The 21,706-nt window shown below is 39.3% G+C and overlaps 1 protein-coding gene across 16 annotated transcripts in view; it reads left to right on the top strand.

Annotated features, from left to right (window-relative positions):
- Positions 1-21,706, top strand: part of LOC129194612 (adhesion G protein-coupled receptor L3-like) — a 197,573-nt gene that overhangs the window by 161,115 nt on the left and 14,752 nt on the right. For 10 of the 16 annotated variants that reach the window (XM_054799797.1, XM_054799796.1, XM_054799795.1 and 7 more), the window contains exons 16-21: positions 3,142-3,351; positions 4,375-4,595; positions 9,722-9,788; positions 12,538-12,629; positions 20,326-20,494; positions 20,581-20,703. In XM_054799797.1, the coding sequence (XP_054655772.1) occupies positions 3,142-3,351; positions 4,375-4,595; positions 9,722-9,788; positions 12,538-12,629; positions 20,326-20,494; positions 20,581-20,703 (882 nt within the window). Of the gene's footprint in view, positions 1-3,141; positions 3,352-4,374; positions 4,596-9,721; positions 9,789-12,537; positions 12,630-16,393; positions 16,436-18,040; positions 18,068-20,325; positions 20,495-20,580; positions 20,704-21,706 lie in introns of all 16 variants that reach the window. The other 6 variants (XM_054799784.1, XM_054799789.1, XM_054799783.1 and 3 more) reach the window with 1 other exon arrangement.

Raw genomic sequence — 21,706 nt, 5'->3', positions numbered from 1 at the left:
CTTATTTTTACACTTAAATGGACAATTTAAGGGTGCCCTTTACCCCGGTTGCTCGGCCTGGTTAGAGGCCAGGTGGACGTTCCTAGTTCCCTTCCCTTAAGTGCTAAAATGGTTACTCTGTGGCCAATGTTTGACCTTGGAATGGATTATTTGTATTGTAAGGACAAGCAGGTGATGATTTGCATGCATTTTCATTTTCATTTTCATGGAACTTTCTGAAAACATCAAAAACATTGAAAAACAAAACATCCCCGAAACAGAAAGCTGTGTCTTGCTGATTAGTTTTGTATCCCTTGATGGTTTCTGGGGCGTTTGCGACAGGGCGTGCTTTGATGTGCTAACCTTGAGTCGTCCTGAGACATAACCGCTGGATGTTTGAGGAATGGGTGATAAACAATCAAACGGTTGGGTTTTTAGTGTATATTTTCCATCTGATAGTGGTGCATGTCTGGTGAATGTCAAACAAACAAAGATACCCACAGCAAGCTTCCTACTTCATCAGGCAGCACTTTGAACAGCCCCCTTTAAAGGGTCCTGATGTTGCCTTTTAATTTAAATTTGCAGAGATAGCACCACTCACACAAATTTAAAGGAATGACAGATACCTTCATATAGCCCCCCTGGGAGGCATCAAACCCTCGGTATAAAGTGCCGCTATTCCGAATCAGCGGCACATCCTGGAGCATGATGTAGAGATTTAGGGTGTAGCATCTATCACTGTCTTTGAGGATCGCCACAAAGCGTAGCATTGATGACAAAGGACAGTCAAGGTTGGCTTTGTTTGGCCATAGCGCTTCGCTCTGACAGACAGACTTTTATTATTTTTTTCTCCCTCATCATGACAAAATAAATCTCATCAAATGACTCCACCGAGGCCACACAGTAGACGTGTGCGAGCGTGTCGGCCTCGCAGTCACGAGACTGAGGGTTCAAATCACCGTTTGGGCGTCGCTGTGTGGAATTTGCATGCTTTTTGCATGCTTTGGTTTTCGCCGGGTGCTCCGGCTTTCTCCCACGGTGCAAAAGCATACTGTCCATGTTAGGTTAATTGGAGACTCCATAGGTATGAATGTCCTGTGTTTTGGCGGTGACCAGTCCAGGATATACCCCGCCTGTTGTCTGAAGTCAGCTGGGATAGGCTCCAGCTCACCCGTGACCAGAAAGAGTGCAAGCAGTGTAGAAAACTGATGGGTAGAATAACTCTACCGATGACCCCTTACAGCAATGTTTTGTCTTTTTTGAAAGGGGCCTTAAAGACCAAAACACACAGGACTTTAGTACCATCGCTATATACTTCCTCACACAAATTTAACAAAAATTGTTTGTAACTGTTGGCCACAGCTTGACCCTGGAGCAGATTCATTTTCTGAAATGCGAACAAATCAAAGGTCAAACAGGAACAGGAAATTCATGAAAATTAGAGACTTAGTAGGACTTTATCGTATGTTTGGTTAACTTGTATGACATTTAATAACGTCCAAAAGTCAGTTTTTATGCGTTAAATAAGTGAACAAAAACGTCCTATGGGGAAAATTGGACTAAATCTGCCCTAAAGCAGTCATATAGTACGTGAATATGAAAAGACAAATGTGCGACTTGGCGACGACGGCCTGACACAGCCAGTGAATTTGGGGTGTAAATTACCACTTCAGAGCCCCCCTCTGCCCCCCGTGGACTCGCATCATGGAGGCTTTTTGCTGCCAGGTGAGGTGAGATTGCATCATTTGGCAGCCCACGTAGGCCCAAACCCCCCTTCAACCCCCGCTACCCCCCAGGCCATCATCCACCTCCAAGAATAAAGAAATCATTCTACAGTAAATCCATCACTGAAGGTGTAGATACACTCTCTGCCCTTCGCTCTGTTTCTACAACAGTCTCCCTTAAGATTCTCTCTTCTTCATTCCCCCCCTCCACTGAAGGTGAGATTGTGATGGATGGAGCCGACACAGCTCGCTAGGCTCTGTTACGAAGCGTGCCGGCACAAACAACTTTCCACTGCACCACACAAACAAAAATACTGTTGTTGTACCACTGCCCTTTATTAGCGACAAGCTAACATCCACTCCGTCGAATGAGCTAATATAATACTTCCATTACAAGTTCACTACTGTAGAAAAATATCATGAAAAATGGGTGTTTTCCTTCGTCAGTTGATTGTTAATAGGATAGGATAAACTCTTTGACCCTGCAAGAGATTATTTTTATTTTTATTATATCCTCTGTGGGAAACTTCAACTACGAGGCTTCCATTATTATTTAATTTTACAATCCTGTATCAGTTAATTGTTAACAGGTTAGGAGATCTCACTTCTAAAATGTTATTATACAGCCCCTAATGCGGAAACAAGCTAACATCCACTCAATCTAATGAGCCACTACGAGACTTGCATTCCAAATTCACACATTTGAATATGATTGTTAAAAAAGGGTGTTTTCCTTTATTAATTAATTGTTAATAGGCTAGGCGAGGAGAATCTCCCTTGGGATATTCGGAACTCCCGTTTCCATACTTACAGTATGTCATAGCTCCTGCCAGGTGGTACTTCTTTAAACAGCAATATTTTATTCTAATGATCTAATAATTATTCATGCTTATTGTGGTTGTATTTATTTTTCTTATTTTAGATTTTTTTTTAAACAATTTTAAAAGCCTTCAGTTTTTGAATTTTAGATTTTTTTTAAACAATTTTAGAAGCCTTCAGTCCACAATTATCATAAATTCTGATCATATTTGATGATGATCAATTCATCCATTTTCTATGCGGCTTATCCTCACTAGGGTCGGGGGAATATGCTGGAGCCGGGCAGAGGTGGGGTACACCCTGGACCGGTCGCCAGCCAATCACACATAGGGCACATACAGACAGGACATACAATATGTAGATAAACAACCTCCGGACAATCTAGAGTTGCCAATGTTGCATGTTGTTTTTTGGAATGTGAGAGGAAACCGGAGTACCCACGCACAGAGAGAACATGCCAGCTCCACACAGAGATGCCCAAGCGCAGATTCAAACCCAGGTGTTTCTAACTCATCTCCTAACTGTGCGGCCAACATGCTAACCACTCTGCCGCCATGATGATTGATGATAATGCTCATTATGATTATGTTAATAATGTATATTTCCCTGTCTCTTGCAGAACACAGACCTGGTCCATGACATGCTCCTGGATGTGATCACGTGGGTGGGCATCCTCCTGTCTCTAGTCTGCCTGCTGGTCAGCATCTTCACCTTCTGCTTCTTCAGAGGCCTCCAGAGCGACCGCAATACCATCCACAAGAACCTCTGTGTTTGCCTCTTCATCGCAGAGTCCCTATTCCTGGTGGGGATAAACCGGGCCGACCAGCCTGTAAGATGACCTTAATTTGTATTTGTATTTTTCTATTATTATTATTATTGTTGTTGTTGTTGTTGCTGGGTACAATCATACCCAACTGAACAAATCAGGAAGTTAAAGGTGTTTTTTTATGGCTGTGATTCATGGCCCTCTCACGGACCACACAATTAATGTCCACTCAAGCCTTCACACGTTTAATTGAATCAATTCCAGGGACAAAATAAGCTAGTAATGTTCAACTGCGCACATAATGAGTTGAAGCCGTGTACGTACTATATAATGTTAGAGCAGCACTGTTCAGCTAAATTGTTCTAGAGGGTCACATTTTGACAAAGCTAAGCATCTTTACTTATTCTTATTTTGTATGTTATGTTAACGGGCCTTCACACTGGTATCTCATATACAGGATCTTTGACTAGCATTTTTGCAATTTGTCCTCAGAAACGGCAGCATGCTCATGTCATATGGAGGATTTTTGACTTATTGCAGCAGATTCCTAAAAACTGTAGTGTGCATCTGTCATATAGAGGATATTTGAATCACATTTTTGTGTTGTAGGTCCTGAAAAAAGCAGAGTGTTCCTGTCATATAGAAGATCTTTGACTACCATTTTTGCAATTTGTCCTTAAAAACAGCAACGGGCTACTGTCATATGGAGGATTTTTGACTCACATTTTTTTGTTGTAGGTCCTTAAAAAAGAGAAAAGTGCTCCTGTCATATAGAAGATCTTTGACTAGCGTTTCTGCAATTTGTCTTTAAAAACATCAACGGGTTCCAGTCATATACAGAATCGTTGACTAGCACTTTTGCAGTTTGTCCTCAAAAACAGCACAGAACTCCTGTCATATCTTTGACTAGGATCTTTGACTAGTATTTTTGCAATAGATCCATGCTCTGCTGTTTTTAAGGGCCTACTACAAAAACGCTAGTCAAAGATTCTCTATATGATTGCTATAGCTAGGTTGCTATGCTGTGATGAGAGTGTTTTCTTGGATGTAGCCTCATGTTGCTTCCTTAAATCCTTTCTTTCCTAGATTGCTTGTGCCGTCTTTGCCGCTTTGCTGCACTTCTTCTTCCTGGCGGCCTTCACCTGGATGTTTCTGGAAGGTGTCCAGCTCTACATCATGCTGGTGGAGGTGTTCGAGAGTGAGCACTCCCGGCGCCGCTACTTCTACATCGTGGGTTACGGCGTCCCAGCACTTATCGTTGCCGTCTCCGCGGCTGTGGACTATCGGAGTTATGGCACAGAGAGAATGTGAGTACCATCTTTCTCCCTAAAGGAAATAATGGAAGTAATGATAATGTATGATATGCTGACATGCTTAGCAGTTAGCCCACACCAGCTGTAGCATTTGTAGCTGGTGGGGCCATCGTTCTTCCTGATGGATGAGGCGATAGCTTGCCACCATAAATAATTAAAGGCCCGCCACCGCCAGAACAATTACATTGGACCAGTGAAGGATGAGGGACGGGACATGCCGTGACACAGCGGAAGGAGGAGGAGGGTGACGGAGGATTCTACCGCAAATTGATTTGAGGATGATGGCAGGGTCATCTCAGGTGTCCTAAAAGTCCAGACTGACCTTTTCTAACTTAGAAAAATGTTTTTTTTGTTTGTTTTTTTTATTATAGGAGGAACTCAATGCATTTTGAATGAGATAGCTAAGGACAAAGGTCAAATCAGGACAATGTCCTTAAGTCTTGACGCAATATTAAACTTTCATGGGTACTTCTTACATTCAGAAAACAATAAACGAAAAATAGAGTTCCGATAAATACAGTGGAACCTTGGTTAGCATTTGCCCCAGTTAGCGTATATTCCGTTTTGTGTCGTAAATTTTCGCCAAAATGTTGCCACAGTTTTGCATACAATTCCTGGTTAGTGTACATTACGGCGTCCAACTGTGAGCGTAGGAGAAAAGCTGTACATGGTCATTGACAGCATTCTACTAGTCACGGGAGATCATCAAACTTTCAGGGATGAATTACCGTAATTTGCGGTATATAAGCCACTACGTTTTTTCTTAAACTTTGAACCCTGCGGCTTATTCAGTGGTGAAGCTAATTTATGGCTATGTTCTAATCTCGTGACATCTCCTTTACTTCAGAACTACTTCTAATCGTTTAAGTACTGTGCCGCTCTCGAGTCAGTGAGGAAACGGTAGCTCTTTCTTTGGCAGGTACCAATCACGAGTTATAAGTGAATTCACAACAAGCTCGTCAACCCATTGGAAAGCGCAGGACATCATCACTCAATATAACAGTCTAACTCACTCTTACAAAGAATGTTAAAATCATCACACAGCAACTTAACACTCAAGTGGTAGCTAAGAAATATAATACAAGCACCAATACGAGTTCAAAATTCAATGAAATATTTTAATGGCTTCCCATCATGCATTTTGGCCCAGCAAAGAATTCCATTAGACATGGCTGCCGGGGTAGAGGGAGCCAGAGGAGCCCAGAGGAGCTATTTCAAATTAATTTTTTTATTACACTTGACTCGAATGGACAAGTTATTTTAGGACAAAGGTAAAATCAGGATATGGTCTTTGATGGCGTTCAACAGAAAATCCAACTTTCAGGGATTAAATCTCTTTAATTTAAATACAGTGTAGGGCAAATTCATTCTACTCCATCAATTTCTATTACTGTTGACTCAAAATGGACAAGGTATTTAAGGACAAAGTCAAACAAGTATTTTGGCTTTGAAGGTTTCCGTCAAAATTGGTGCCAATGGAAGGTTTGAGCACTTCAGTAAAAACTGCTAGCTGGCACGAGGAGAGTTTATGTTTTGACCGGCCCACGTTTTTTCTCCTTAAGCATCAAAAAGTAGCACAAGAAGAGCTCCAACTCCAAAAATTCAAAGACGAGGAGAAAGAAGGGACAAAGCGTAAAGGAAGGAGAAGAAATTGACATGCCTGCAGCTCCTGCCGCCCACCAACTCGTTAAATCTGTCTGTGATCTGAGGAAGGCAGGCACAAATGAACAACGAATGGAAGCGTCCACATAATTTATAGCGTCGGCATGCGGCGCGGTGCGCTTTGAAGAGCTGCCAGCTCATCTTTTGTTTTTGCGCCCATATGTGTTTTTCCACTGGAACGCCGTCTCATCCTTTGACATCAACGAGAGAGGAGGGGGTGTTTTAGTGCTGAGTCCTGTCACTTCCGATAAAGCGTGAAACACGAGTAAACACCACATCAGCGCCAGACGACTAAGTTGTTTGTGTTTTTGTTGGAGAAATTGATCCGTTTCAGGCAAAACAGCATATTAAAGACAAGAGCATTTTCTGGACTTCGATGAAAACCATCTTGTTTCATGCTGTTTTTTTTGTACGTTTTAAATGTAAACGACATTTTAAAAACATGCAAGTGTGTTTATTGTTTTAATCCGCACTGAAGGGTCCACATACTTGCTCTGGAGTGGCGGTTTACCCACCAGCTACAGGTGCATCTAAACACGATGCGGATACTGCATCCTCACAATTAAAAATGGTACTGGTGCCCCATCTTTCCAAACTGTTTTGGTTTGCCCGCCAACAAAAAACGATTAAAAATGGCAAAATAGTGTGGGTACTCCAGTTTACTGTACAACCACAAACAGTTCCAGTTTTCCCTGAAACTAAAACCAATGCAGGTGCTTCAGTTTCCCAAACAAGTAAAAACTGTATGTCACCTCACAAGTAAATATCTGGTTTCTCTGTCTGTCTTTTTTCTCCCAGAAACTGTTTGGCTATCAACTAAAAACTGTCGGTTGTGGGTACACCAGTTTCCCCCCCACTTGCAAAACCAGTTCATTTTTCCCACAACTAAAAACAGTTTCAGTTTCCTCCATAACTAAAACCAATATCGGTGTTTGATTTGCTCCGCAACTAAAACGAGTTCCAGTTTCCCCAATAACTGAAAATGGTTCCGGTTTTAGTTTGGTTCTGAATTCTCCAATTTTCTTAGTGACTAAAATAAATGGAGCGCAATTAAAACCGTACAGGTGTCCTGCTTTCCTGCACAAATAAAATGGCACAGTTGCTCCGGTATCTTATGTTGTTGCACTTGGCAAAGAACCTCTACCTTCATTTGCCTTAAAATGTCCGACCATTTCCCTCACCTCTGTTCTTTCGGCTGAGCAACAACAGCACTGTGCTAAAATGTCATATTGGCCTGTCCAAAAATGGAGGTGTCTGTCCGCAGAAAGTAGCGGAGATTAAAAGATTAATAATTCAACTGAGTCATGACTCATTTTTTTCTCCCGTCCACCAACCATCCAGCCATGCATTCACCGACTTCTTCTGTGTCTCCTTACCGACTTGTCATTGTGGTGATATGAAGCAGGAGGTCAGGAGGGGGGGTGTCGTTTCATTATTGTTGTAATTGCAGCGAGTCATCGGAGCTTGTATGAGTCTTTTGTCTCTGGTTGAGGTTGTTCAGGTCAAGGTCAAACCAATTCATTTGGAGTGATACAGTCGAGATTCAGTTTAGGACTAATTAAATCATCGTAAGTTATCATCTGGGACGCTAATTTGCTAAGTTAACCCGGAAAAATGGAATGAAATCAAGATAAGGTCTGACCTTTAGCAGCCTTCATGTTCCTGTTTCATTTCCACACAGTGCTATGCTATGCTATGCTATGCTATGCTATGCTATGCTATGCTATGCTATGCTATGCTCTGCTTCACTACACTACACATGTCACAATATGATCTCTTTTTTTACCTTTGCGGATACTTTCATGTTTCCGCCATCTAAAATATTAATTTTTTAATTGATCGATCATTTTCTCTCATAGACAAATGCAGAATTGTGGACTCGAGTCACATGACTTGGACTCGAGTCAGACTTTAGTGACAATATCATCGACGACTTGCAACTCCGACTTGGACTATGACATCAATGACTTGGGACTGACTGTGACTTTAGTCTGATGACTTGAAAATATTTGAGATTTTCAGTGAGTGCGTTGAGTAAAATGTGTCCCATTCAATGTATTAAATTAACGTGACTGTTATTATGTCATTTCCAGCAAGACACCAAATTTTCCCATAGAATTTGCCTCATTGAATGCATCTATTAACATCCAGTCAGGTTTCAGGACAAACAAGGATGGTGTGGCTACATTTCTGTGAGCACCAGACTGCTGGAGAGTGGCAGCGATTAACACCGGGATGTGTCAACGTTCTACCGAGGATAATTTCATTTTCATTCACAAATTTTATTTGTAAAACACTCAACAGTGCATGCAACTTGTTAGGACTCAAAAATGTAAAGCTTTGGACTGACTCAACCTGTCTTGTCCTGACTTGACACCTGACTTGGACTTGCAAATCTTTACTTGAGACTTGCGATGAAGAATTGAGACATACTTGAGACTCGCAAAACACTGACTTTCTCCCGCCTCTGGACAAATGGCCACCCTTTTCCTGAAGTTTGTGTCACTTAAGAGCTGTGATGGTGTCCTGAAAAACTGTGAAACATTTTCCGACCATTATCATACTGTTTAAAATGAAATGATCGTATTCACCGTTTGAAAATCCAGTATGCATGCACAGTGGAATATCCACTATTATGAAAATCCTAAAACCTTTTCCTAAAATTCATGTGACGTAACTTGAGATGAAATGGTTTGTCAATAAAAAGTCATATCGTTTCAAAAGTAAATTATTGTCGTAGCATTATACCGTGTTTCGCGTCTGAGAGTACGAAGAAGATGTAATGGTGCTATATAATTTATGGGAAATGTCCATCCAAAAAACCTGAAGGCTTTTATGAAGTTGTAGTAACAGTAGAAATGTTATTGTCGCATTTACAGTTCGTAATGTTTTAGCCATTTTTAGTATCTGAGAGTCGTTGCCAACTACGCAACAAACGTGAGGAGGAACATGTCAAAGTAATTGATGATGCTCAAGATTGTTAATGGCGACTACATCGGCTACATAAAAATGAGCAACACTCCAAAAATACGTAACTCAGCAATAAATGAAAACCCGGAAGATAAACGCAGGTTGACATTCCTAAAATATATGATTGGCATGTACAGTATCATGTTGTTTGCATATTGTTGTCCGATCTGTAAGTGTATTTCAACAATTCAGACCATTTAATATGATGTCAGATGTGTATCTAAAATAAAACAAAGAAAACAATATCACAAAAATATCCAATTAAATGTCCAACAAAGCAAATAAAAAACATTTTGTCGAACACCGGCAGTCACTTTCAGTACAACAGGACAGGAAAAGTGAGTTCCAGGTGTTAAACCTGGGAAATACGCTTACATAAAAGTGTTGCACCGCTTTTTTTTACGATGACACATTTCCGGATCACCTTCGTCATTTCATGTTGGGTGGCCTTCATCCAGAACAGTGACATGCTATGCTTTTGCTTGCAGTTGCTGGCTTCGTCTGGATACCTACTTCATTTGGAGTTTCATCGGACCGGCAACCTTGATCATTTTGGTAAGCCCCACCCCTTCTTAACACCCCAATATGTCCATTAACCCCACTTAGCCTGCAAGAGGCTCGCTTAAACGCTCTGCGGAGATCTGCTATTTTTTTTCCCTTTTTTTGAGCAGCCGTCGAGGAAAACGAATGAAGGGAATATGTCGCACTTTGTCACCCAGCTGCAAGTCGCAGGGACTGAACTCTGCTCAGTATGCGGCGTTACAGTAATCCGGCAAGCGCCACGATGATTGATTTTGTTCCCAACCCTTTTTTCTCTGTCGTTGCCTCGCCTCACAGGCACACACACATAAAAAGTAGGCTATTGTATTGCAACATGCTTTCTAAACTGGGAGAGTCTCCATTTCATTTATATTTTTTGATCATTTATTGACCTCCTTTCCCGTAAGTGGGTCATTTTCTATTGGATCAAAACAACTTTTTATTCATATTTTTGTGCAGTAAATGACAATGTTAGTAAGATTGGCTTCTTTAAATGGGAGTTGAAATATTCAGAGATTGGTGTGAAGGTCCCATTAAATTAATAACAAGTTCGGCTGTCTTCGACTTCGGTATTTCATCATCAAATCTCATACGTTAAATTTTGCCCTTAGTCAACTTAGTATCCAACTTTAGTGACACAGAAAACAAGATGAAAAAACTGAAACACAGTCGCTTTTCAGCAACGTGCCCACCTCAGACAAGTGTCTACACATTGTCCCGACAGTCAACACTCACTGAGACGTTTGGTCGGCAAAGTAAATCCAAACGGAACGGCACTAAAGTGTGTGTGTTCACACAAAGTCATCGCAAAAGAAATGCTGCTCTTTCATACAGTTGACAAGCCAGCATTTCAAGAAATGCTGCAAACGTTTGAGACAAAAAGCTTTATATGACATATTAAAAAAACTATTACATTATTATGCTATATTATTATTATTATACACAGGTATTACTGTAGCAGTGGGGTTTTTTTGGTGTAAAAAAATGTTGACAATAATATAATTTTGCGTCGATTTGTGGGACAACAACATTTCAAAACGCACCTGCATTGATTTGTGACTTAAATAAAAAAAAGTTAAATAAAATAGTGCAGTCAATGTTATAATCTCGTCTAGTTCCTGTGGTCCCGATCTCGTGCATCGTCTCGTCTCGTGAGTTGAACACACATAGTCGTTTTCAATTGTTAGACAAATTAGGCTAATTTTGTATTGAAATAGGCTATGTATAACAAAAACAAAGATATTCTATGTAAAAATGTACGCTCGGCAGCAGCCCCGGGCACCCCCATGTCGTCAGAATGAGACAATCTTGATCACATGACATACGATTCCACTGCAAATCGAATAATTGGTGGTTAATTTTTCCCGATTATCAATTTTGGGAATTTCGTCAAACGCTGCATCAGAGTGGTCTAATAGTACAGGCGGCATTTATTCGACGAGCAGGCACGCAATTTGTCGACAAATCAATTTTGTTGTTCACGTTTTTCACTACGTAACCTAAGTAAGTTAGCAGCACGAGCGAAAGAAGATAAATGCCACACGGCACAGTGCTTTTGCGTGATGTTTTGCGTGATGTTTTCGTAATGTCTTTTGATGAAATTACGACTATTTTATCTATTGTAGAGTCATCAGATGTGTGTCTACACAAAAACAAACAACATAAAAGCATGAAAAAGTCAACATTAGAAAACTATTAGCCATGCATCAAAGAAAAAAAATGGACGTCACAATTTTTTTGCGTTGTTAATTGGGCCATGGCATTAGGTATACCATTTTGTGGCAACAGGAGCTGATTAACAAGCTAAAATTTATAATTTCCAAAGTTTCACTTTTACAATAAGTGCCATAAAAAGCTTAAAAAAAAAAAAAAAAAAAAGATAAAATTAACGTGAGCAAATTAACTGGCTAATTTCTGATGCTTTGCTTTAGCACTTTGCGCAGTAAAAATGTCCTTGTTATTCCTTTCATACATTTTTATCACAGCTTAATGTAGAGGTGAGTTCTATACCAGTGCTACCTTTATTGAGGCAAGGCACATGTTTTACATGATTAAAATCTCACTGCACACCACCAAACAAAAGGTTAATGATGTACCTTCCGCCCTCTAGTGGAAGAACTTTGAATTGTTCTGACTGTCACCATACATACAGTATGTCGCTGGCATAGATTATTAACAAAGCTACATTATTTCTTGTGAATAAAGAATCATTTTCTGAGCAAGTAAGTTCTTGTTGCACAGTAGCTGGGAGTCACTGGTCTACACAACTATAACGTTAAGTACAATTCACGTAGAAGTAAATGTTTGGAGGGGGTTAACGTGGGTGAAGTTTTGCTTCAGCAATTAGTGGAGTAAAACTTTCCTCATTTTTTCAGGCAAATTGAAGAAGGTGAAATATATCAATGACAAATCCAGTTTATCCTGTGGGATTTTGGGTAAAGGGGGCTGCTAAAAAATGAGTCAGGAATAGTTAGAATTAGTGAAAGAAAACCTATTAATAGCCAGAGGCTTTACTTGCAGAGACTACCTTTAAGTCTTTAAGACTAAGAGGTATGAATAAGTCATGTGGAAGCATGCATCTGTCATCCTTTCATCGTGTTTTTTCCCCGTTGTACCATCATAGAGGTTTCCGAGGATTTTGCGCTCTGTTTGGCAAAGTGGGGGCGTTCCGTGCCGTGGCATCGGCGGCCGTCTTTGAGTGACAAAGTGATTTTAAAATGAATAGTGCATGCTTTATTTCTTTCTTTTTTTCTTCCATCCCCAGCTCAACGTGATCTTCCTGGCCATTGCGCTCTACAAGATGTTCCATCACACCGCGATCTTGAAACCAGACTCCGGTTGCCTGGACAACATCAAGTAAGAGACGAACACGTACTAGACTGAATGTCCATTAGCAAGACGTCTTTTTTTTAAATGAGAGACGTAAGACTGGTGTGATTCACTGTGGCTTATTATACTAAAAATTCTTTTGTTCTTGATATTTTCAAAAGCCCATTTGAGGAACGGAGCCCGGGATGAAAGTAACACAATGCTTTCCAAAACCAAACAAAGCAAAACAAACTGTGACAAAGCCGAGCTGATACTATTTAGTGTCACTTTTGATTAATCATTATTCAGAAATAACATCTGTATTCCAATCATTTTTAATACATCTTTTTTTTCAAGTTTTCAATATATTTTGTCACAATTTTATATTGTATTTAATCAACGCATTTCTATTAGGGATGGGTGATATGGCCTAATATCCACATTGCGATATACAGTATATTGCAGCCCCTTGCTGTAATGATATACAGTAGATCACAGTATATTATTTGGCGTATAAGTTATAATAGTACCATTTCAAAACAGCTTTCAGGTTACAAACGCTCCTCCTCCCTTGGCTGCTGACGTATGCGGTAACGTATTTCGCCATTTCCGGTCTTTGGACATGTGCATTCACAATGTTGTTGCACTGCGTAGATGTTGTATTATTCTGTCTCTAGACTCTTTGATCACGCATTGCTAATGTCCTGTTCATAGCTGATTACTCTCCACTGTAACCAGCTAGACCACTAAGCACACATTTTTATTGTTTTGATTGTATATCGTACATATTGCAGAACCCTAAAGCACTTAGAAGCAGTCCATATTTTTCTGACTGTGAGGATTTAAACCATTTCAAACATTTATATGGTAGTTAATTGTTAATTCACACATTTTTCTGCTGCAGCCTGTTTAGACAGCAAATTAGTCGTCCATCAGTTGCTATTTTAATATCAATTCCCCGGTGGCAAAGTACACCATTACACATTTATTACGAGAAGAAATTGTATCATCCCTTGCTACATTGTGGTTTGAACATCGCACCCTCACTCTATCGCGGTTTTTCAAACATGAATGAATTAATAAATGATTGCTGTCTTGTAGTTGAATATGCCCTGTTACTAGTTAAGCGGACTATACTTATTCTTTTCCTAAATTAAGTATTTTCAGCATAAAAACAAATGAGCTAACTGAATAAACTAAAATACAAATACAAGGCAGAAGAAGCATTGTATTTGTGAATGCAGTATTCTACATTGGCCACTAGGTGTCAGTAATTGTTCAGTGAAACAAGCACCAGACGTGATCTCAAGAACAGGCATTTATTGCAGGTTCAAATAATATCACAACAGGAACAATAATAACAACATAATAATCATACTGTTGATGCCAGAACCTAAACTCAAACTCAACTCTGAACCTCCGACGTCTCCTCCTGCCTTCCACACATCTGTCCACCCGCCACTAAGGTCCCCTAAGGCAGTGGTTCTCGATCCAAACTGCATAAATGTTTCAACTAAAACTATTACAATATTTTATGCTGTATTTAAAAGGGTCTGTTTGTGACGATTACGCGGCTGCCTAGGGGGCGTTTACTTTCTAACGTGCCCACTTCCTGCTCAGGAGCAGTACATTTTTATCCATGAATTCAAAAAATATTTGAATAAAAAGTGTGTGTAAAGGTTTTCAGTACGTGGTGTAGCTGAGGAGTTGAATGACAGCACCTGGACTTGGACCTGGATGACAGGTGAGACACCTTTAAGAGAATCAAGCTAATCCTGTTGCTCTGATTCAACTCCTCAGATAAACAAAAAGTACAATTCAAGATATACAAATTTCACTTTTTTCTGATTAACTCAGCAGGGAATTTTAATAATAAGAGGAGGTCGATTTCTTCTGTAGGCCACCCCCTGCCTGCATCAATAAATCTAACTGGGCATGAAACTGTACCTGCGATCCTTGTGGGCGGAATTCCCCTCGCGACACAACGTGAGCTGCAGCGGTGAGACATTTGTCTCTTTATAGCGCGCTGTTCTCCAGCAGATATCAAGGCAATCTGGCTGTGTTAAGTCCACGCTTAATGTCCTTCCCCTCCTGCTCAAGTTGCCCATAAGCATGGTATGCATCTTGTGGAGGTAAGCAAATAGCAGAGATGGTCATTACACTTTTTCTTTGTGAAAATGCGACCCACCAGTTGAGAATCACTGCCTTTATTTACGTCTTAACCCTTTAAGCGCCAAAGTCGCAAAATTGCGACAAGCAACATTGCTGAATTTAACAAGCCATTTCTGCAACTATGGTGCCTCATGTAGTTAACACTTTACACCAGGAGATGGCAGTCATCTGGAGGTTATGGAGTTTGAATCACTAGTACGTTCAAAGAGTATTTTAATTTTAATTCTGAGCCCAGTGACATCATAATATGCAAATGAGATGAGTACATTTACTCCCATCACAAACTTCGGTTCATACTGATGATTTTTCTAATTTACAGTATGCCTTTATCGCTAATCATTTTCAAGCTACAACCTTTTGGAAAAAAACTCTATTATTGTTATTTCATGTCTAGCGGTCCCTAAGAATGTTAAAAAACATTTCGAAGATCGTAAACAGGTTTCCTATGCCATAACTATGACATTTTTCGATTTATTAATATTGAATCCTACTTTGAAATCAATTTATCGCAGTCGGGTTTCAAACCTATTCATCGCGATAAATGACGGCCAGCTGTGTTGTCATTATTTTTTTATTATTCTTTTTACAATGGAACATTTTATGTTCTTTTAATCTTGTTATTTTATATTTTAATACAATTTTGATGGCAATTTTGCTCGTCAAATGTTAAAAAAAAAGAATATGGTTACAATAAAATTACATTTGAAAATCTGCCTAGCTATTTCAATTTTGATTTAATTTTCAATTGCCACTGCAGCCCGCTTAATCAGCAAATTAGCAATTTTAGATTACTGGTACCATTACACAATTAAATCTTTTAAAGAAGAAATAATGTCATTTATATATATATATTTATTTATTTACATTTTTTTTTGTAACTTTAAAGAAATACATAGTTGAGTAAACCCAGTTTTAGGTTTGTATAACGTTTAAATTATGACTACTTTGCACTGCACAAACAGTTGCATTTTCAAACATTTGTGCAACTTTTTTGCAGATAATTTTAGTCAAATCCAGAATTTTTTCATCTCAGTGGCCACTTTACTAAATGCTGTACTTAACTGTCACCTTTTGTCCTCACGATCAAGCAGCTTTTCTTTTCTGAAAACCGATTTCAATTTTAATCCCTTTCAACAGCGTCTATATCTCTTTTCGTAAGCCGTCCTTTGTGTCATTTTCTCTCAGTATTGACCTGCCGAGAGCTGTCAGTGGTTATGATTTATAACCGTGGCCTCCAGTAATGCGGCCATCCAGCTAGCTAGCTAGACCCCTGGGCGCCTTCCTTTTAAAGCTTAAAGTCGCTTCAATGAAGTCTGCCGCCACATTCTGCTTGACCACTTGGGGAAAAATGGCCTCTGACGGGTGGCTTTTGCTCAGAAAAATGACAAATCTGTGCTTGTATTTCACCATAAACAACTCAAGGTTGAGCCGTTTTATAACGGCGATCCCATGCTGGCGCTTCTTCATGCTTTCTTTATGTATGTTTATCATTTTGAATTGAATTGCTTATTTATGACACAATACTCATATTTTGTATGTCAGGATTTCTGTTCCGATTTCATCACTTTCTTTCATTTCTTCTCATTCTCTGCTTCTTTTGACAATTTTATGTTTTTCATCTTGTTTTTGTTTCATTTTAGCCGCCGTTATTATGACGGATGTGTTATAGTAGAGTGGCACTGGTAAGCGTTTTTTTTTCAGTGTAGGTTAGAATGGATGTTGTGTTTGCCGTGTTTTTTCCCCGACCCACCACCTGTTGATGTTTTTGCGTGTTATTGTTCCAAGCACCCCCTGCAGTTGACAGGTGGCATTGTTTTCACAATGAAAAAGCCCACTTAAGTTTTGGGAGATTTAATGATTGGAAATTGTATGTTTGGCGGTGGTAGGTGAGTTACGGAACTTTCCGAAATTGCAACTTTGTTGTGTTATGCTGCAACGATTAGCGCGGTAAAAATGTCTTTTTTTGTGTATTTTTAATGCTTACTGTCCGTAGTGGTTTCTACAGCCATAACAACAGATAAACACAATTGTATTTAACACCTGGGTGAATGCTAATTTCCAAAGATGGCTTTTAGCTATTAGCATGGTACGACTTTCGTCATAATTTTTTGGGGGGGAATTTTGATTGCAGCTTACACTGTATACACTGTAGTGGTTTGCACTGCCATACCATAACATTAGGTATATATTTTTGTCTTAAGTAAATTCAAATTCACATAAATTCTAGTCTCACGTAAGATTAAACCATTTATTAAGAAACATTTTTTACTGTATCCCACTTCTGTCGCCAAATAAAGTTATCAAATCTTGAGAAACACCCCTCAGTTTAATGCAGTGCAGTTTTACATCACTACAAACTACAACCATAATAAAAATAAAAAACAACTGTCTCAATTAAAACCAAAACTAAAAAGTATTTCTTCCTGTATCCCACTTCTGTCGCCAAATAAGGTAGAAGCACCTTTCAGGGTAATGCAATGCAGTTGTACTGATATACTACTGATAGAAGTATTTTCTGACCGTATTGCACTTCTATCGCCTAATAAACATACCAAACTTTCACCAACACCTCTGTGTAATAAACATACCAAACTTTTACCAACACCTCTGTGTAATAAGATGCAGTTGTGCATAACACCAAACTGCAACCATAATAAAAACATACTTTCAATTAAAACTAAACCCTATCCATATAAAGACGTGTTTCTTACTGTATCCCACCTGTGTCACCAAATAAGGTAAATAAAAGCACCTCTCTGCACAGCTGCAACCCACAATAATGAACATACTATTAAAGATGGCAATTTAGCAAGCCTCAATTTAAGTAGTATTGTTATCATTGCAAATGTTCATTCAGGCTAGTTTTTGTATTGGATCTTAGTATAATACCAAAGTGTACATAAATACCATTATTTTTGTACGCTTTGGTTTAGGGTAAAATTTGCCCTATTTTTCAACTCCCAATGTCCTCTACATACAGTAGAGGACGGCACCCACCAAGCTTTGATGAAGTACCTCCCCAGCCAGGTCATTATGGTAAAAAAAAAAAGATGTGAAATTCATAAATCACCAATTTGGCCGCACACCTGACCCATTTATTAGCTCTTTAAGCAAGGTGTTTACAACGGCGTTTGCGAGCAGAGGTAATGGTACATCGCAAACAAATACGAAAAAACGGCAGGTAGGTGTTGGTGTCAGTAAGTGGATTCTGTGAACCCCCCTTTTCGTTTTTCCCCCCGCTTATCTCAAATTCTGGATGACACTTTTCTTGTTTTTATGTTGCTCAGCTATCAGGATTATGAACCCAAGATCAAGTAAGGAGGAAAAAGAACCCTTTCCCCGCCATGAAAAAACACCATCTTTCATTTCCCCCGCCATCTCAGCTCTGCCCCTGTGGAACCATTAATGTGATTTATGGCGCTAAAGGTCAGAATGAGGAGCGCTAAGCTAGCTGACAGATGCGGCGAATAAAGATTAGTTTTTAAATGGCACCTGTTGGAACACACTGTAAAATGGCGCGTTCAAACGTAATAAATCAACATGAAAATCGGCAGGGTCGACAGTATTGACAGTTTTTCTTTGGAATGCAAAGAAAAACTGAACTCAACGTTTGCCATCAAAAGTTGTTTGACAAGTATGGGGAGAGATTCTGCATTGATATCGAGACACAATCCCGTTTTTTGCGGAAGATTGGTTTGTTTTGGTCGTCGATTTGATTTGACCCCAGAAAGTTACAATGCTAAAAATGCTAGCTGAAATAAAAAAAAATAATCCCTGGAAGTTTATCGTTTTGGTCATTCATTTGACGCAACCCAAGAAAGTTTGAATATGGTGGCTTAAAAACTAGCTCGGTACCTCGATCATATTTGTGACAGATACGTGATGTGACGGAGAGATCGATAGGTTTCGTATGTCAACATAATCTCAGAGGCTTTATTGTTTTTGGTTGTAGATTTGAAATTGCACCACAAAGTTGGCACACACTTAAATGTCGTGGCTAAAATCGCAAGTCATCTGGCTAGCTGAATCGTCTCAATCATTACTTTTTTACGTCAACTTAGTCCCCCGGAGGTTAGGTCGTAACATTTGGAGAAGTTAACTAAAGTAAAGTTTGCTTGAAAATTGTGTCGAAAAATGTAAGAGAGAACACGCCTAAATATTGTTTTTGTAGGTTGATAAAATTCCAGAAAGTTCGGTTAGCATGAAATCGTAATGCGTCACGATCCAAATATTTGTATGGGACGGATACTGAATATTTTTGCGTTGAAGCTTAGGGAAAGATTGTGACTCAATGCTGACACTGTTGGACATATTGTCGTGTTGTGTAATAATTATTTGGTTTCTGCTTCTGTCGCCAAAAAAGGTTACGGAAGCATTACAAACATCTTAATTTTAAAAAAGTAGATTTTGAAAAACTAATACAGTTGTTTAAGGTCACCTAACCATAGACGATTAAATGTACTCATATATGGATTGGGCTGTAAAGCTGTTGGTTGCAATAAGGATTTAATGTTTAATGATCCTAAAATTGTCAAAATGGTTGTGTCAGACATGTTTTGTGAAAGACTGTGACGTAGTAGGTGCTAAAAAGCACTAAAACTCCCTAGGAATTGTGTGCTTTACGACTCTATTTGGTCCCACTTCTATCGCCAAAAAAGTTCCTAAAATAAGTTAAGCCTCTACTCTGTTTTTGTTTCTTTTCTGTACTAAATCTACTTAGATAAATATTGGGGGGGAAAAATAATGTCTCTGTGTGCTCGTCTTTAAAGGACACGTCGGCCAGCTTAAGGCCAAATTTACAAGACACTTTCACCAATTAAATGGACTCAAATATGGATTGCGCTATAAATCTCCTGCAGTAAAATTAATACTATTTGTTTTTATATTCAGACCCCATTACAGAATATATGAACTTGCGCTTTTAGAATCATCTAGTGCCGTCGCCAGGACAATACGAGACTATAAAAACAAAACGGAGAGTGCATTTGCTGACGTTGTGTTGTCATCTCATTTGTTTGTTTTGTCCACCTCCCATAGCCCAACCTTGATTTGTTTTCAACTTTTATTTCTTTAACTTTCAAAAGTGACAACAAGGATGTTTTTTGTTTCATAGCGGCCTTGTTTTTCAGCCAATATCGCTCAAATTGTACCCACACATGTTCGTCAGCCCCCTAAAGGTGTATTTATGCAGTACGTCCTTAATAACAGCAGAACACTCCTGTCACGTAGAGGATCTTTGACTAGCTTTTTGGCAGTAAGTACTTAAAAACGGGACCGTGCCACGGTCATTTAAAGGACCTGTGACAGCTTAAAGTTACAGCTTTGAGTTTTGTTTTGAGTGTACTGAGTTAGTCATAGCGCTAATCACAGCGCCATCATGTTGCCTATTTGTCAGGAAAAATAACAGCACAGGCAACACAGCAGGGGTGCATGTTTTGGCAAATTTTCCCCCATTTGTGTGCAGCAGTTCAGGAGTGGATGCTTACACAAATATAAAGATGTAACATTTTCGCCCTTTTCCCGCCCGTTTTTTGAACATACGTTACCACATGGATGTTCCGTTGTGTTGAAGATCATGGGTGATTGGCGCCATCGCCCTGCTGTGCCTGCTGGGCCTCACCTGGGCCTTCGGACTGATGTACGTCAACGAGAGCACAGTGGTCATGGCCTACCTCTTCACCATCTTCAACTCCCTGCAAGGAATGTTCATCTTCATCTTCCACTGCGTCCTCCAGAAGAAGGTACGCATTTTGGATGGACGTGCATGTCAGAATTTATTTGCAGTTTGTCTGACGAGTAGGTTTTTTTTGTTTTGTCTTTGTTTTAGGTGCGTAAAGAGTTCGGAAAGTGCCTCCGGACGCATTGCTGCAGCGCTAAAAGCATGGAAAGTTCCATCGGTTCTAAGGGAAGTGCCTCTCGGGCTCCTGGACGTTACTCGACTGGCTCACAGGTTGGTTGTTTTCACAAACACAAAATGAAGGACTGGTTGGTTGTTTTCGTTTTTGTTGCTACCACTGTAGTCTTCCAAAGCCACGTTCTGATCTTCATTTTTGTCTTGCCATTTCTTGTCATGCCACTCACATTAGAACACAGCTTCGTCATGTTGTTGTTGTTGTTGTTTTCTGCTTCGCGATGAGTGTTTCCACTCCTGCCAAAGCGCTGTGTATCATGAAAAGCTTATTCCCAAGATGCTGCGTACAAAAGTAGCAATATTTGTAATTGAACGCACATCCATCAGGATATGGACACGGTTCATTTATAGCGTGGCACCTTTTATGACAAATCTGGGGAAAAAAGGAACAATTTAACGGACTTCTTATATACAGTACTTGTATGTATGAGGCGCTTCCTGAAAAACAGTGCAGTAGCCGCACTTTAATTAAGATTATTGATCGCATCCTCCACCTTTGCAGCATGAATTATCGGAAAGCATCAGCTTTAATTTTCCTTGATGAGTCATTTACTTTTTCTTTTTTTTTTTAGGAGGATTTATTTCATAATCAAAGACCAGAGCTGTTAAAAACTAATTACTGATGAGCGGGAAGCTGGTAACATTTTTTTTTTGTCAATGAATTAAATAAAAACGAGATAAAGATGTTGGGAAGGGATTCAATCAGATGGGAGCTGTATTTAATAAAAATGAAAATGCAAATAAATGATAAAAGTCATCATAAGTACAAATAAAAACAACACATTTTTTATTTTAATGATTCTTGATGCATGATAATTATTAAATATCTCTCACCATTGTCTCATTTAAAAATATATATATTTTTATTGTTAATCATGAAATAATTTGACATTCTAATCATTTCTTAATGATGATTGTGAACGCACCGGTGTGAATGTTTGTCTCTTCGCATGGATCTACATGGTTCTAATAATAAAGCTGCGACCTGTCATGTTTTATTTTTGGAGATGGCCCTTTTTTTTATTTTGGAGTGTGACTGCCA

The sequence above is a fragment of the Dunckerocampus dactyliophorus genome, chromosome 15 (assembly GCF_027744805.1).
Source record: "Dunckerocampus dactyliophorus isolate RoL2022-P2 chromosome 15, RoL_Ddac_1.1, whole genome shotgun sequence".
NCBI lineage: Eukaryota > Metazoa > Chordata > Actinopteri > Syngnathiformes > Syngnathidae > Dunckerocampus > Dunckerocampus dactyliophorus.
The sequence above is the reverse complement of the archived record's forward strand: the minus strand, read 5'-3'. Positions and strand labels throughout refer to the sequence as shown.